The sequence below is a fragment of the Juglans microcarpa x Juglans regia genome, chromosome 6S, assembly GCF_004785595.1.
Source record: "Juglans microcarpa x Juglans regia isolate MS1-56 chromosome 6S, Jm3101_v1.0, whole genome shotgun sequence".
In the NCBI taxonomy this organism is placed as follows: domain Eukaryota; kingdom Viridiplantae; phylum Streptophyta; class Magnoliopsida; order Fagales; family Juglandaceae; genus Juglans; species Juglans microcarpa x Juglans regia.
Genome location: NC_054605.1, coordinates 16,878,512 through 16,896,023, shown reverse-complemented (window position 1 = coordinate 16,896,023; position 17,512 = coordinate 16,878,512). Strand labels below are relative to the sequence as shown.

General features: G+C 35.5%; 1 protein-coding gene across 1 annotated transcript; it reads right to left on the bottom strand.

The window, feature by feature from the left end:
* Window positions 1–13,727: 13,727 nt before the first annotated feature.
* On the bottom strand, window positions 13,728–15,888 carry LOC121237176 (cytochrome P450 78A9-like). Its single transcript, XM_041133792.1, has 2 exons — window positions 14,859–15,888; window positions 13,728–14,572 (listed from the first exon to the last, which is right to left on the bottom strand). Exons 1-2 carry the CDS (start codon window positions 15,816–15,818, stop codon window positions 13,949–13,951), a joined length of 1,584 nt encoding a protein of 527 aa, XP_040989726.1. The 5' UTR covers window positions 15,819–15,888; the 3' UTR covers window positions 13,728–13,948.
* Window positions 15,889–17,512: the final 1,624 nt, after the last annotated feature.

The window sequence follows — 17,512 nt, the reverse complement described above, 5'->3', positions numbered from 1 at the left end:
AAAGATTGCATTGAACATAAAAGTCCAATAGCAATGAGTCCAAATCCAACACCAGAAGTTCAGTAATGATTAGTCCTTAATGGTATCTATGTAGAATCTATAGTTATCTTATTGTACGTAAATAGTTTATAAATACAACGCAAGCACACATTTTGCATGGTGCATTTTATCAAAATTGTGGGTACTTTGAAATGGTACCAGAGTAGAAGTTTTAAGTTTAAATTCAGACTCTATACTTAATTCTATTTAATTAAATATTTTATATATTGGATCCACTCATTGAGAGGAATCTAACTCACACGTGAGAGTGAGAGTTAAGATATAAAATAAATAATAAAACTTACATCTTATTATCATCTTAAAATTTTGAAATAAGTAATGATTTCACATTATATTAATCACTACATTATATCGAGGCTCTGGAAAAGGTAGAACTTCAAGGATTTAAGTTTTGTTTGGTTCTTAAACCCACTTCAATTCATCTCAACTCATCATTACAACTTTTTCAAATTTCAATACAAAATATAATAAGCAATTCAATTTTTCAATTATCAAAATAATAATAATATTCTAACAATATTTTATCATCTCAATTCAACTTAACTTAATTTAGTTCGGCATCTAAATGCAACTTTAAGCTCATCTCCATTATATAGAGCAACCGATCGTATTTTTGTTCAGCAAATTGAAGGCCCATCTGAACATGTTCATTGTTCCCAATGAATGGGGATCTAAATTCTCACATGCAAGTTGTACTCGCGGCCATATCCCTAGAAAATTGGCTGCGATAATTTGGGCTGGAGGAAAAAAAAAAAAAAAAAAAAAAACAACCATTGAAGGATCTGAATCGCATGCATGCCCAGAGAGCATTCTGGGTCAGTCTTTGGTCCATTCACGTGAGAGGGAGTCCATTAACCTCTAATAGTGAAAGTGTGAAACGTGTGTTCATTTTGATACATTTTTCGTACATATTTCTGATGATCCATTATTCACCCGATCGTCTGGTTATAAGTGAGCAGTGCAATTATTAAACGAGTCACAGACGACCCAAGTTACCCTTTATTAACTAGAAAGATCTTAACATATGAATTGTGAAACGGGACGTGCGATGCTCGATAAATAGATATTTTTTTTAATTCTTTGATCGAATTATCTTAGAAATTGTGTTAGAAACTCTAAATCAGAGTACAACAGAAGCGATATTATCTCGAATAGTAAATTTTGGATCTTTCTTTAAACTTTTTCACAGTTGTTGTTTGCCTGAATTCATCATCTTCGATTGTGAAATGTGTAGTGTGGTAAAATCAATACTCACATTTTTCACAACCTAATTGTCAAAATTAGAAAAAAAATATAATTGAGAGAGAGAGACTTTTAACTTTATGCTTGAAGTGCCTCATCCAAATGGGAGATGGGCTATACAACAGTCCTCTAAATATAACCCCCTGTTAGTCTTTAAGGTCCACCATCGAAGCTCTTGGAGTTGCTTTACTTCACTTCACAACCTATGAGCATATGAAGAAGACATGTTTATTACAAATTGTATAGTTCAGTTCCATCGAAATGCATATATCACGAGTCTTACATAACATTTAGGGTTTGTTTGGAAATACACATGTTTTAAGATATTTTCAAACTATTTTACTACTATTTACAAACTATTCACTATTTTTTTTTACTACTATTAAGAGATATTTTGAAATATTCTCAATATCTAAACAAGCACTTTAATGTTACAACTTGTGTATAAATGTTGTTTAAGATTTATGAGGATTTTAATGTATAACTGGCAGTTTTTTTCCTCACTCTCTTGATCTCTCTTCCAACTTTCAAACTCGTGCAAACACATGCCACCGATCGACCACTATGGTACATGGAAGGTTAGTAGCCAGCATGGCTTTTCATTTGTTTTTGATGAATAACCAGTACTTTAATGTTAGTAACTGTTTATTTGTAGTCAATCATTTCCTGTAAAAATAATTATTTTCTATTAAAATGAGTCTCTTTTCGTCACAAATAGTTATTCTCATTGTAAATAATCTATTAAAAATATTCGTTTTTCTTGTAGTGAGTCTACTTCTTAAGTTATGAGGTTGAATATTATATGAGTCTCGGGGCTTATATATGCGTGGCCACAAACATTTTTGGACCACCTTCTTCACCAAAACTAATTTATCGGCCGAAAGATGGGTTTTGGTTTGGGATTTTTTTTTTTTTTGGGATGGACCGGGACTGGAAGAACACTTGATGGTTTAAAGAAATTAATTAAGCAGAAGCACCTTAATGAGAGCATCTTGACTCTTCCACTGAGTCCAAGATGATCACCACAAAATTGAAACAAACGAAAGGAAAAGAATCATGAGTAGTGCATTTATTCCTTTCCATTTTGAAACATAAATCATCACAAAAGAAATCCATTATTCTTATTAGCTAGGAATCGTATCGTTCAGTGATCAGCACACAACTTCTGTTGTATATTCCATTACACTTTCCATTTTAATACATGATCTTCACGAATTCTCCAATTAAAAGGGAAAAAAAAAAAAAACCTGTTGCTCTTGAAATGGCTATTCGGTCAGCAAGATTTCTGTTGAATATTCCATCCAAATTATAACTATTAGCCTTTTGACTGACATTTGAAAGTGGGCATGATACAATTTATTGGTCACCCACAAGACAGACACAGCTTTTAGTATTCGCATATCAAAATCGATCATGAATAAATCGTTCCACCATTTTCATCTTTATATCAAGGCATCCTCTCTCTCTCTCTCTCTCTCTCTCTCTCTCTAGATCTGTGTGCATATATCATTCGCTTGTACCTTTCAAGAAAGTTAAATCTCACAGACATTAATTTGGTTCGGAAATACATGGATCCCTCTCGATGCTGATCTGTTGATTATGAAGTTCTCATGAAGACATGATTATATATTCATCTACGACGACCATTCCACCCATATTTTTTTGAGATAGAATATATATTCTCTTCGACCAAGCCAATTAGTGGTGCAAAACAGGTATACTTAGCTGTAAAGGAGACGGCCATGATCTTCAAACATCAGGAAAATTAATAGGCCAGGGCAAAATATACAGTAGTAGTACTGGATCGTAAGATTTGTTGGATATCTCTATTAAATTCCAGGCTTGCTTCCTTCAAAAATTAGGACTACTAAAAGAATATTATGCAACAAAAGTAAAGAAAACTCTGTTGTAATATATCAAAGACATGCATGGCCAGGTAATTATAAGATTAATTGGAGAAAGAGACGTGACTAAAAGGACATGGTTACAATGTCGGCCATGATAAGCTTTTGGTCCAATCTCTCATATACATACATACATATATACATATATATATATATCTATACATATATACATATATATATATATATATATATATGTATATACGAGCAGTGGCACGTTTGCCTAGTTGGAAGAAAAGAACATTTTCAAAATATAAAAGTTCTATATAGAAGCATATAATAGCACAAAATGATAAAAAATGTATTTATTACATACAACAAAAATGTATTTGTATTAAAGTTGTAATAGCTTTAGAATATAGCAAATTATTTCATTTCAAACAGATTTCTATGCATATTATGGAACATCTATCATGAATTCATCTCCAATTATGTTTTTACTATAAGAAATAGGAAAAAGTTCATAATGAGCATAATTGTTTGAATAACAAAATAGAGCCTTGCATCAGTGTAAATTGAAGTGTAAGCTCAAAATGAGTTTGCACAAGACTCATCCAAAACAAACAAGATTATACAGTTCAAAATTATTTTGAACACCAGATTTTGAGGAGCATTCTCCTTTCCCACCTCCTGTATTACTTCTTATTATGTGCTTCTTCTTTTGTTCACTATAAAACTGTGAAAACCACTCCAAATCATCAGAATCAGTATTTCACAGAAGGTTTAAACTTCAGGAGCTCCTTAAGAATCTATATTTTCTTGAACAAATATTCACCCTTGTACATTAGACCATCAAGAACCTAAACGAGGTTGGTCTCACGATCACGTTTGAAGTTAATAAAATGCTAAAACTCGCTATAAAGTCATGATGCAAACATATGTGTAAGAGAAGCTGAGACTTTGAAAAGATGAATTAAAAAAGAAAAGATAATGCATATCACTTAAGTTCACTTGTAATCATGAATCTTGCTGTAATTTTCCTTGAATGAATAGAAACCATATATTAAGGCTGTGATGTGAGTAGTTATGGTTTAAAATTTAGATAGTAGATACATTCTGCGACTCTGAATTGCTCATTTGCTAGCCATGATAACACAGATGTTCCATCATGTTCACATCATGTTCCTTCGTACATCCAATGCAAGACATGTAACAAAATATTTGGTGTAGATCAATCATAGAATTAAAAGAATGTTTGATATGGGGGTTATACTATAGTGAACATCATCATTGCGAGCAAAATTAGTTCTCTAACAATCCATGTTAAATTCAACCAAACATAAAACAAACCATCTAACCAGAAATTTAATTTTCCAACACAAAGAACAGACAGCAACACTAATTGCATGGCGGTAACAATTAGGTCCAATAATCTCCATGAGACTAGAAGCCATCTATTTTCTTGACAAGGTTGGAAAGCAAAAACTTGATATTACAAAACCCCAAAAAAGAAGGTAGAATCTTGTAAATGAGAACACATCTACATTAGAACAAGAGAGATCGAAAATAGACCAAATTGAGAAACTTGAGCAATTAATAGAACAAAGTGAGAAAATCAGTTAAATACAATCCTCAAAGTAGCACAAGTTTGAAAGCAAAACCTTAGAAACTCGCTGCATAGATCAAACCAAGAAACCGGATCAAAAACTGGAACAAAGTGACAAAATAAAAGAAATACAAACATTAGAGCAGCACAAATTTAAAAACACCAAAGCCTGTACAAACTATTTGCAAAATGCGGCTTTATCGAATTATTAAATTGCATTTTTCACTTTTAGAATTGAGAGTGACCGTCTATTTAAAACTACTTCTTATTTTCTTTTATTTGTTCAATTTGGATATAAAATAAATGTAGAATACTAGAATATAAAAGAAACACCTATGATTTGTATTTTAAGAGAAAAAAATTAATTAGCCAAAAAGGATAACAATATACCTGAACCTCATAGTAAAATACAGAAGAATATAATGCTCATATGAATCAATCAAATAAGACGACCACATAAAAGTTCACATTCTTTTGGAGCACTCTCCCTCCACATGAATGTGTATGGGATATATTAAGGGTGCTACCTGCATGGTGCGGGGCGGGGGAACCCTCTCCCTGTACTATGCAAGTGGGGGGGGGGGGGGGTTTCATATCTCGCCCTCGCCCACAGGTGGCGGGGGCCCCTCTGGGGTCAAACTGCCCCCAGCCCTCGCATGGGCAATCTGTGGTAGCCCGCCCACCCATGCGGGGGCGGGGCCCTGCTGCCAACCCCTAGGATATATCTTGGGCAAAATACTTTTCTTAATAGTCAACCTCACTTGAACCAAATCCATTAAGAACCACAAAGTGATTGACATAGTGGGCATGCAGGCCCACATTGATATGGGAGCACATCTTAGAAAGCGATTCTAGATACATCAAATGCAGACATTGGTGTGGCTCAGATTTTTTATAAGCATGACTCTATCACCAGAAAGATAAATACGGTAGCAAAGCTGCATCAAATTTTGTTTTTGAAAAAGAGTGGGGCCTCAGTTTTGTAGCCACTGGCTAATTAGGGTGGTCCTAACTGTACACCATTTCAACATTTTGGTGGCTACTCCCATTATAACCAAGAAAGTGGGAAAGATAAATTGCATACATGGAACAGTCCATTTGTATAGGATTGGAAGCTATTTGTTTCTCCCTTTTCATATGTTTTCTCCACAGTAGAACTGACAACGACGTAGCTGATCACAATTTGGGGCTAGTCAATTTACTGGAGTTGTATAAGACGTGTAAGGTTGTAGTTTTGATGGCAAATTCTTGGAAACTATTTTGAGTGACCAAATGCTAAGAAAATATATTCAATTGCATGCATTTTGATTGATCTAATTGCTTTGCTAAATAGAACAAAACCCTAACCATACCTATAAAACTCGACCAAAATACCCTCAGATGAGCCAGCATTGACTATAATATCCAATTCCAAATGTGAAAAATATGACGAGAAGTTTTTAACGAATTCTTAAACTGTCTCCTTAAGGGGAATGACACAAGAGACAATATCCAAATCTATAAGGGACAAAGGTTTAGATGCTATAGCCACAAAGTCGTCATGATGGTATACATTGAAATTAAAATTAGAAAATTCTAAGCCAACTTTATCGCACTCCTGTAAAAATAAAAATAAAAAGAGAGAAAAGAATAGTAACACAATAGTTTTTTATTAAAAAAACACAAAGGCATTGCCAACATGTAAGGTAATGCAATGGAATATGAACCTGGACATATTTACTTGCCACTAGTACCATATGCACATTCTTTGGCCCAACAAAACCTAGAAAAAAAAAAAAAAAAAGAGGAAAAAGAAAACAATCTTAGTAAACTCCTTAGTCGCCTTTGCTACAAATTTTAATTGATCTACTGCCAATTCTTATAAAACATATAAGTGGTGAAAACGTTTATATAATAATTGAAATATGCCCGATTTTTCAAAGCAACTAAAAGGGTTACCAATCTTTATTACCAGTCAGTGCCCATGGACCCCGGACCTGCGTAAACAAAAGTATCAACACCCAGTTAAATGGAAAGAGAAATAAATAAAATTTGTTACCTTCAGTTATACTAGATATGGCCTACCCTCCACATTGCGATTTATGGTGATTTCATCAAATGGGACTCCCAACAATTCAAGGACAAGAGCATATTGAAGGAACTACTCACAAGTGCTCGTTTTGTGTCCTTCATTCTTAAAAATCTACAAATAAAGGCACATTTAAAGTTTATGAAATAATTGAACAAAATTGACCCCTATATTGTACATATAGGAAAATCATAGTTGAAGATAATTGAAGCATGAAATATATATATATATATATATATATATATATTTATATCTATCACATGTTTGATTGCTGAAAAAAGTAGAAAAGATGCAAAATTATTTCTTGAATAAAATTTCCCCAATAACCAAATAGAGCTTTAGTCCATAATTATGAACAAAACTTCTAGTTGAAAAAGGACGGAAATTGAGCAAAGTACGAATTCGAGGACAACTTGTTTGGTTGTCGAGAAAAAGCAGAACCTAGAACACCTATAAGCACTGAATACTCAACAATTTCAAGGGTAGATCGCAGCTAAGTAGTGGCGCATGGAGGGGGTTACGGTGGTTGCTTGCTTTCCATTTTTTTAACTATGCGTGAAGAGGAAGGAAAAAGGGGCTGAGAAAGGGGCTGGGTCACAGTCGAAGGGAGCCTACCTAGCTTGGTACAGTGGAGCCACTACTACAACAAGGAGACATACGACATTGTTGAGAGAAAAGGAAGAGAGAAACATAAAGTGAGATATGAAGAGGGGGAGGCTATCAGATAGAGATCTAGAGATAGAGGTTTACCAGCATGAGGTTGCGCGACTGTTAGTGGTGCTGGAAGTCACTGAGGTTGTGGCCGAGATGAGAGAAACAGAGGGAGAGAGAGGCGTTAGGGCTGTGTTCGAGTCGCCAACGAGGCACTGTCTGGCCTACTTGGTGGTTGTTGAATGCAGTAAGGGCTGTGAGGTGGAGAGAGAGAAAAGTCAGGGATCTGAGTTGAGAGAGAACTCCAGAGGGAGAGGGAGCTGAGAGAGAGACAAAGAGAAGTTGCAGAAAAATCACAATGGCGGTGGAAAAGATTATTGGTAGGAGGGCATGTGGATTTCGCCATTTTGACGAGAGAGAGAGAGAGAGAGAGAGAGAGAGAGAGAGAGAGAGAGAGAGAGAGAGAGAGAGAGAGAGAGAGAGAGAGAGAGAGAGAGAGAGAGAGAGAGAGAGAGAGAGAGAGAGAGAGAGAAGAGAGAGAGAGAGAGAGAGAGAGAGAGAGAGAGAGAGGACTCGGCCAGTGTCCATCCATTCCATTAGCCGGCCAAACCATTCCTCATTCTGACAAGCAATAGAACCCACACTGACATAGTGACGAGTTCACTGTGAAATAACTGAAAGGAGGTGCAACTGGAATGATTAAACAAAGAACAGAGAAGTTTAGTTATCAAGAATACAACCATAGTTACAATTAGTCATGCAGGGAGATAAGCTAACGCAATAAAAATTGTCAAATAAAAATACTATTCATTCCTATTCATTTGCCGATAGCGGCTTTTATAGTATAATAGATATTCTCAAGTATTAACAAGTATATTTCGGCAATAAAAGCCAAAAATTGAGAAGGCAGGATTAAAAAAGAGTCAAATTAAAGGCATATAGATGATAATTATTTACATGTATAATATATATTAATTATTCCATATGTACGTATCGATCAAATAATTGATTACAAATAAACGTTTTTATTCATGTAGCACTTAGTATTGTATCTAATTTACTCTTGACCAATCTTTCTTAATTTGCAACCACAACATGATTAGCTTTAATATATGGATAAGAATCTATGAAGATCGTGTGTGTATGTGTGTTTGTATATATATCTCTATATATATATCGTGCATGTAGTAGTACTACTCAATCTCATTATAAGCAGAAACATTAATACTTATAATTAAAGATCAGTACGTACTCGATGATTCACGGTTGCAATTGGACGGTGCAATTACGACAAATGCATGCTCATGAAAAGGACAACGTGATTATTGGAATCCAAAGAGCTAACTTCTGTAATGTTCCGGCCTAGAAATTTGAATTGGACCCAACAAAGATACCTCTTACAAAAACAGACAGCAAGATCAATCTATACATGTTGGGGAAGATGGACAAAATTCTTATGTATGGGAGTTTTCATTACAAGTACCATTTGTTGCTTTCCATCCACGTGTGTTTCACGTTCCTTCACCTAGTTGTTCATGTTAAGTGATTATCGTATCTAAGCTCCATCGATGGGAAGATAAGTATGAAAGACTCATAATTGTAAAATAAATGAAAATGCCAAAGTCACAACTGTACTTATCTTTAAGAAGACAACCATCGTCCCACAATCAAACACCAGTACGTACCAAGATCGTGCTAGCAGCTCTAATTTGTCGAGCAGCTTCTCGATCTCTCTGCCCGTGTTTTTTTTTTTCTTTTTATTTTGTTTTGAGAATATTTCGAATAATATGTTCCTTTTTGTATATATTATTATTATTAATTTATTATTATTATTATTTCTGTTAATTGCGGCTAGCTTTAAATATCTAGATTTGATTTTTTTACTATATATACAAACTTTTGGTTCATGCTTAAAAGATTATGTTTGAATGTTGAAATAAGTTGAATTAAATTGAGTTGAGTTGAGATAATAAAATATTATTATAATATTATTATTATTTTAAAATTTAAAAAAATTAAATGATTTATTATATTTTATATTAAAATTTGAAAAAATTGTAACGATGAACTGAGTTGTAATATTTATTATTATTTTTCTCTTGAAAATATGTTGGATTAACATCATATAAAATTTGAATAATGATAGTCTTATCACTTTTTTATCATGTTTCTATTATTTTTTTTTAAATTTGTTTATTAAGAAATTAATTATTAATAAAATTATATATTTTTTTAAATTTTTTCTTAATATTAAAAGTATTAAAAAAATACTTAAAAGGAAAAAAAAAAAACTATGCTAAGAATAACAAAATGATGGTAAAAGTGTATCTTTACCCATAAAATTGATATCACCGTGACAGAAAAATGACGTCAGAGAGGGTTAATCTCAAGAATGAATGATAAGACAATTTTTGTTAGAATCTTTTTTAAATTATATTTTAGAATATTGAATTCATTTTTGTACATAATTTAACGGTTCTGAGAGAGACGAGAGTGTGATTGAAAACAAAGAATCGAATCGTACCGACTCTTTTTCATTATAACATTATTCTTATATTTCATACTTCAAATGCTTGAAAACACGATCTTTGTCGTGCTTTATTTCCTTCTAATTTTGTTCTTCATTTATTTAACGAATATTTCTATAATTATTTATTTCATAATAGGTGAAATATATATATATATATAATTCTTTTTTAATTAATACCATGATCAGGAAAAATCTTGTACACGTACGTGCACATGCAATAAAATCAAGTGGTGTTATTATATTATTAATTTCTCAATCAGGCGCACAGGTTTGATTAATAGAATATTTGAACCTCGACCAACAGGCCGATCGAACGAAGTTAGGTTTAAATATAGGGATCGAGGCTGAGCTAAGACTGATTTTTTTATTTTTATTTGCCTTTTTTATGAACTCCACGAGGCAACACTCGGCCAAGAGACACTGTATCGTGCAAATTGGTGCACATCTAAACTACTTTAAACTAAGAAATTATGTTTGGTAAAATAATAATAATTTTGTGCTAAATAATTTGTGTTAAATAAAAAAAGAATATATTTTTAGTGCCCGATAAGATATATATCTATATATATGTAACGGCGCATTAATATAATTAATTTATTTGTCCATGACGTCGAAAGGATTAGAATTTAATATTGTGGAGCTAGATAGCACAATTAATGACAATGAATTTAATTGTCCATTTCTCTCGATAGGTACAGTTACATGATCAGTTGTGGCCTGTGTATTATAGATGCCTCGAATATTCTACGGGTTCTTTTATGACATTTTACTGCATGGCCTTCTCATTTAAGTAAATTTTTTTTATAAGTTTTTCTTAAATATATTTAGTATTTTACAGTTTTTCTCATTTTGCGTTAGGAGTTTTAAACTTTTTTTTTTTCGAAGAGCCGGTAGCCATACATCTAATGACCCCGTCCCAAGTTTATTGATATGCCCTCACTTATGACGGAGGAAAACCGTGGTAATAAGCCAGACACTTGGGATTTACAATAAAAACCAAACGTATAAACTAAACAAATAAACAAAAACCAACTAGACAAGCCTACTTTAAATAAACCTGCAGCAAAATAAAACCAGAAATTAGAATCTAAGATTAGGAAGACCAATCTTGTCCAACCTAACAATGCCTCTCAATTGTTGCAGAAAAACATCTCATTCCGCATATCTACAAGTTAAGCCAGCTTCTCCTTGTCGGGTAAAAAAATCCGCAATTTGGTTAACTTCCCTATAAATATGTTTAATAGAGAAAAGTACCCCTTGAAACTCGTTATTCACCACTTCCCAAAACTCCCAAATGTACCACATTGTGCAGCTACCAGAAATGATCCAATCAACTATTATTTTGGAATCACATTCAATTTCCACATTAATGAAACCCATTTCTTTACACAACTTCACTCCCTCAAGTAAGGCCTGAAGTTCAGCCTCATTATTAGTACCCTGACCAAAAAAACTAGAGAAAGTATCTCTTACCTCACCATGGCCATCTCGGATAACACCTCCTCCCCCACAAGCCCTCGGATTACCCCTATAACTCCCATCAACATTCAGCTTTACCCCATGAAGACTAGGCTTACTCCACCGGACAATACATTGGGCATCACTAGCCGAGATAGAGTCTACTTTGGCATGTTCGGCCATCATCATTCTAAGCCAATATTTAATAGATAACCAAACACCTTCAATAGACTCTAAGAGACCTTCCATGCGCGCCTTGCACCTGTGTTGCCAGAGTCTATATGTAATAATCGTGGGCAGTAAATCAGTCAGTAGCCCCTTTTGAGACGATTTCTTTGCTATTAAAAACCAAGTGGAAACCCGCCCCCACCAGGTACCTGAAGTCATCACAGGCATTCCCATTACCATTTCTGCGTGAGCCCAGACCTGAGAAGCAAAATCACCCGAACACAACACATGTGCCAAAGTCTCACATTGCCGATTAGTGCAACAGTCCTATCTAGATGCCAAATTAATACCACATTTTAGCACTTTATCAGCTACAGGAAGACAATTAAACCTCGCCCTCCACATATACAAGGATATTTTTTTTTGGCAAAAGCTTGTGACAGATCCACTTCATTTTAGAAAACTTTGAATGTTTTAGTCGAATGACTTCCCATGCACTAGTTGCCGAGAAAACACCATCTGAAGTTGGCTTCCAAATGAGAACTTCCATCCCTTCTTTTTGTGCAGGTAAACTACATAAAATCTCCCCCATAGTCTCCACTCCAACCAACTCCTCTAACTGCTCTAAGTCCTAGCCATTCACATTCCAACACTCTTGTATTTGAAGGAGAGGATTAACAATTGCTGACTCACGTAAACAAAGCGGCCCTGAATCAAGCCATTTATCAAACCAAAAAGACATCCTTCCTTCTCTCACCCTCCAACTAATATTATCACAAACATCTGGCATTACTCTCATTACTGACCTCCAGAATCTCGAACAAAGTAGTGAATTTTTTGCAAGCAGTAAATGACCACGTTTCACGTACTTCACTTTGAAAAAGCGAGTCCAGAGATTATCCACAGCCAACAAACGCTACGCAAATTTCATATGCAAAGACCGTTGCACATGCCCAAACTCCTTAAGACCTAAACCCCCTTCCACAATCGAAACACACTTTTTGGTCCAAGAGAACCATTTCTTTTTAGCCTTACCATCCACATCTCCCCTAAAAAAAGTAGATAGTATGGCTAATATGGCGTTTATTTTCCTCAACGTGACCCTCGGTACATCAAGTACCGCTAACAAATGCGTTGTCATACACGAGAGAACATGCTTTAAAAGCACTAACCGACCCCCTTGAGAAAGCAACTTAAATTTCCACCCCGCCACCTTATTACGATTTTTTTGTATAAGAGGCTTAAGAGTTTTGGCATTAAGGCAACCAGAGACTAGAGGAACCCCTAGATATGTCACAGGAAAATTTCCTTCAACAAAGCCTGAACACCTCAACAAAGCATGCCAACGCAACAAATTAATATGCTTGGAAAAATAAATAGTAGATTTTTCCTTGCTAATTTGTTGCCCAGGCCAATTTTCATAAAGCTTCAAAGTTCTCAACAAAATCCGAAATGACTGTATATCACCATTTGAAAAAATCAAAAGATTATTAGCATAGAGTAAATGGGAAATCAAAGGTGCTCCAATTGAACGGTAAAACTTACCAATGCTTTAAATATATATTTATCAAATAGTAAATAACTTTTTAATAGTAGAACTTATTACTTAAACTATAAGATATAAGTCCTAAAACTATAAAGAATATTTTTCATCTCAATCTCAAACATGCACTAAGCTGTGAAGAAGCTGATTGCAGTCAAATTTATAGTATTATCGGATGTGATTTAAAACCACAACTGAGAAAGGAGCAGATATTGCTTGAGTCGTTGACGGAGATCTCCACATCATAGTTGTTGATTCCTTAATTTATATATACACTGATCACTAATTAAAACTTCGTAGCCAGGGGTTGGGCATTTCTCATATTTGCAAATATATATATATATATATATATATATAAGCTCTTTACTCGTTGCATGCATGCCTTGAAATTGTTGGGAAAAAAAAAAATAAAGAAGAAAATAAGTAAGGAAAACGCAAGACAAGGTACTATATAAGAAGTAGCACTTTCACAGCCATATATATAGATCGATGTTGTTAATTTCAAGTAACTTCTATTGCCCTTAACTTACTGGGAGATAATTACACAGTACACACATATATAAACGAAGTACTGACGTTGATAGCTAGAAAGCAAACAGACTAGATTACACATCCACACTAAACAACATCCAAAAGACTGATCACTAACCCATACATCGAGGCTGCAGCTTAGGATTTTAAGATATTTAACAGTACGACCAACTCCAATATATATATTATTTTGCTATGCATACTATAAAGTTGTGTCTTTGATCTGTCCAACGTTTGCGTTTTGCTTTCTTTATCTGCGCCTTGGTTTCAGTTGCACGGTAAGAGGGTTTGCCATTTCACATGAAAGCTTCAGCACCTCGGAGAGATCCACCGGGTTGCGATCCGATTGCGCCCACTCGAATTCATGCAACAAAGTTGCCACCCAGAAGGTCACCGTGGTCAGAGCCAATGCCTTCCCGGGGCATGTCCTACGACCAGACCCGAATGGCGCGAGCCTGAGGTCGGACCCCAGCACAGAGAACTCCAGTACGTCAGCTGCATCCTTGCACACGAACCTCTCTGGCTTGAAGTCGAGTGGGTCCTGCCATACATGTGGGTCCCTCGTGATGGCCCACATGTTAACCATCGCTGTGGTCCCCTGAGGCACGTCATATCCATCGACTGTAGTATCCGTGATGGCCAGGCGGGCCCACGATAGGAGTGGCCCCGGTGGGTGGAGCCTCAGAACTTCCTTCACCACCGCCGGCAGGTAAACCATCGATTGAATATCCGATTCCTTCAACGGGCGTGATCTTCCGACGACTTGGTCGAGCTCATCTTGCACTTTCGATTGGATATCAGGGTGGAGTACCATCCTCGCCAGTATCCACTCTATCAAAACCGCTACAGTATCTGTTCCTCTGAATATCATCTCCTGTATTAATATATTGAAAAACACAATTAAGAAAAAGATGAATGAGCATTATTCAAAAGATTATAATGTCTCTTACTCTGTGTGAGTGAATCTAAAGTACTCCGTATAAAAGAGCCACACGGCCCACACTGTTGTAGATTCCAAAACATTTGATCATTAATTCGTTTATCCTCCTTTTCTTTTTCTCAGAAACCAAACATGATTTTTTATAGGGAATAGAAAATGTGCAGATAGAGTCGTATACGAGTGTTTATGGGTTTTTGTAATAGCTAGGTTTTTTGCTTACCCACAGCACGGCGACCATATCGTTGTCAGATAATTTATCAGGCCCTTCAAGAGAGAGAAGAACGTCCACAAAATCATGGTTTCTTTGGCCAGTTTGGGTTCTATGCTCTTGGATAATCCGGTTCACGAACCGCTTCACTTTAGGGGTCAGTTTGGAGCATCTGAACCTGATTTTCTGAAGGTCAAGACCTGAAAGCCATGGAAGGTGGTCGGACCAGTTGAGTTTTCCTAACAGCTCGTAACCTTCTTGCACGAGCTGACCCAGTTCGTCGCTTTCTCTGTCCGATGGCTCGAGTTCATAGTTTCGTCCAAACACCGAGCACATCATGTTGTTGAGCGAAGCTCGCTTCAGTATATCGCGGACAGATAACTCTCCAGAACCGCATGTGGACACCATTTGAGCAGCGATTTTGGACCTCTGAGTCTCAGAAGCGTTGATTTGTTTGGGGCAGAATAGATGAGTGGCGGCGATTCTCCTCAGTGTTCGCCAGTAAACTCCGTAAGGAGCGAAACCTATCGCTTTATTGAACATTAAGCTGTACGCAGATTCTTTCACCGGACGATCCGCGAAGACGGAGCTGTTGAGAATCTCTTTAGCTACATCAGGGTTGCACGTCACGATGAAGCGGGTTTCACCGAGACTGAAAGCCATCAGCCGCTTAGCCCCGAACCACGCTGCAGCTGCAGCGAGCTTGTGGTGAGCCAGGTTAGCCATAAGGTACATGCTTCCCAGCACAGGGAACCCTCGTGGCCCTGGTATTGGCTTCGGCTTGGTCTTGTTTGATATTTTCCACCAATACCGCCCCCATGCAGGACCTCCAGGATAAGCCCAGTACCACAAAGCCAAGGACAGCCAAGCCCCGCAGAGAAAAACGAAGAGAAAAATGGTGTTTTGAGAAGAGAAAGCTTTGCATTTGGAAGCCAGTACCAAAACCCACAAGGTATCTACCTGTGTTTCCATGGTGGAAATTAGAGACAGATGCTAACACGCGGGCCAAAAATATGTGTGGGTTTCCTTATTTGGGTTAAACCATGAAGTGGGCGTTGGTTTATATAGAGTGTGTGTGGTTCGGGATTTTAACCGTTAAATTTATTATATGCGTGTTTCTTTGACCGTATAACGGAAAAGAGCTGGCAGTTATGGAAATAACGGCGTGCGCCGTCCCGGTCATATGTAACGGAAAGGAAGTGGTCTCTAGCCGGCCTCACGCTTATTTAAAACGCGTGGCATATACCTTATCTCTTTAACGAGGGAAGGGCCAATATTTTTTTTATTTTTTATTTTTTTAATCTTTTTTAAGAGGGAAGGGCCAATATATACAATAATTATATATATATAAAATCTCGAATTAAGTAGCGTCTTAATTATTTCTTAAGTACAAGGTCTAACTGGACAAATAGGGAGGTGACACGTCAATTAGTAGCACAACTAGGCAAGAGATTATAAAAATATGAGTAATATTATATGTAGTTATAGAGTGTACAAATATCGTATAGTCATTTTAAAAAAGAATGAAGTCTATTATTAAAAAATTAATTTTTTTTCTTACGAGTCGTATTTATTTATTTTTTAAAATAATTATACGATACTTACGTATTCATGATACTATCATTTTTCTAAAAATAAACATACAAATAGATTAATCAACACTAAAAAATTAAAGAAAATTTTAGTACCATATGGTGGAGATGACGACATGGGGGTGATGCCAGCAATACCAACCTAGAGTAGCTAGCTAAGATATTTGTATAACTAATTTCTTAAAAGTATATTTATCATTTTTAATTATACGCTTCATATATATTATATTATTTCGAAATACAATATAGTGAGATGCATATATTGAATCAATAAATCATATATAGTCGGGTTAATTGAAAGTTAAGAAACCACTATCTCTATTACGATTTGAGAAAAAATAGACAAAAAAAAAAAAAAACTTGAATTTAAGTTAACAAGTACTAGGATGTTATTTTTCAAAAAAAAAAGTAATAGGATGTTATAAATGGAAAGATCAAACTACCAATGAGAATTACTTTAACCGTTAATAACTACATCGTGTTGTTTGCATTCTAACTAATTTTTCAGCTAAACGTTGAAAAGGAACAAAAAACACATTGCATATGTAAAAAGTCAAATAAATTAGAAAATCATAAGTCAAAAGAAATGACAGTTTTCGCGACGATCCGACAATAATTACGATGAGGTTTATCACGAAAAAGAAATATGACTTATTTTTCTTTTTCGCCTTGACCTAGACCAGTTTTTTTCTCTTTAATTAATTATATATATGTGTATTTTTTTTTTTTTCGAAAAAAAGAGAGAGATAATGTGTGGTATGTCTGATGTCATATATGCTTCGTGTGAGAGTTGACAGACACGCATTTCAACTCGAGAGTGGCTAAATCTTTTCTAAAAGACAAGAAGCCTTTCTTTCTTTTATTTTATTTATTTATTTATTTATTTATTTTTATTGTTTTCCTCCTTTATAAATTTAAAATTAATTTCTCTTGGCTTCTTACGTACGTTACGAGTTTAAAGCGAAAGTAGGAAAAATTAGAGCGGGACACAACTTCGGTGAGATGTGCACACGCGTCCCGGGCAGAGGGCCTGGGGCGATGCTATCGTGTCCTTCATTCGGTACTTAGAAACCC

Coding starts and splice junctions, on each gene's coding strand:
- LOC121237176 (XM_041133792.1), bottom strand. CDS start 15,818: ATGGAAACACAGGTAGATACCTTGTGGGTTTTGGTACTGGCTTCCAAA. Junction 14,573..14,858: donor ATATGGTCGCCGTGCTGTGG/GTAAGCAAAAAA, acceptor ATATTAATACAG/GAGATGATATTCAGAGGAAC.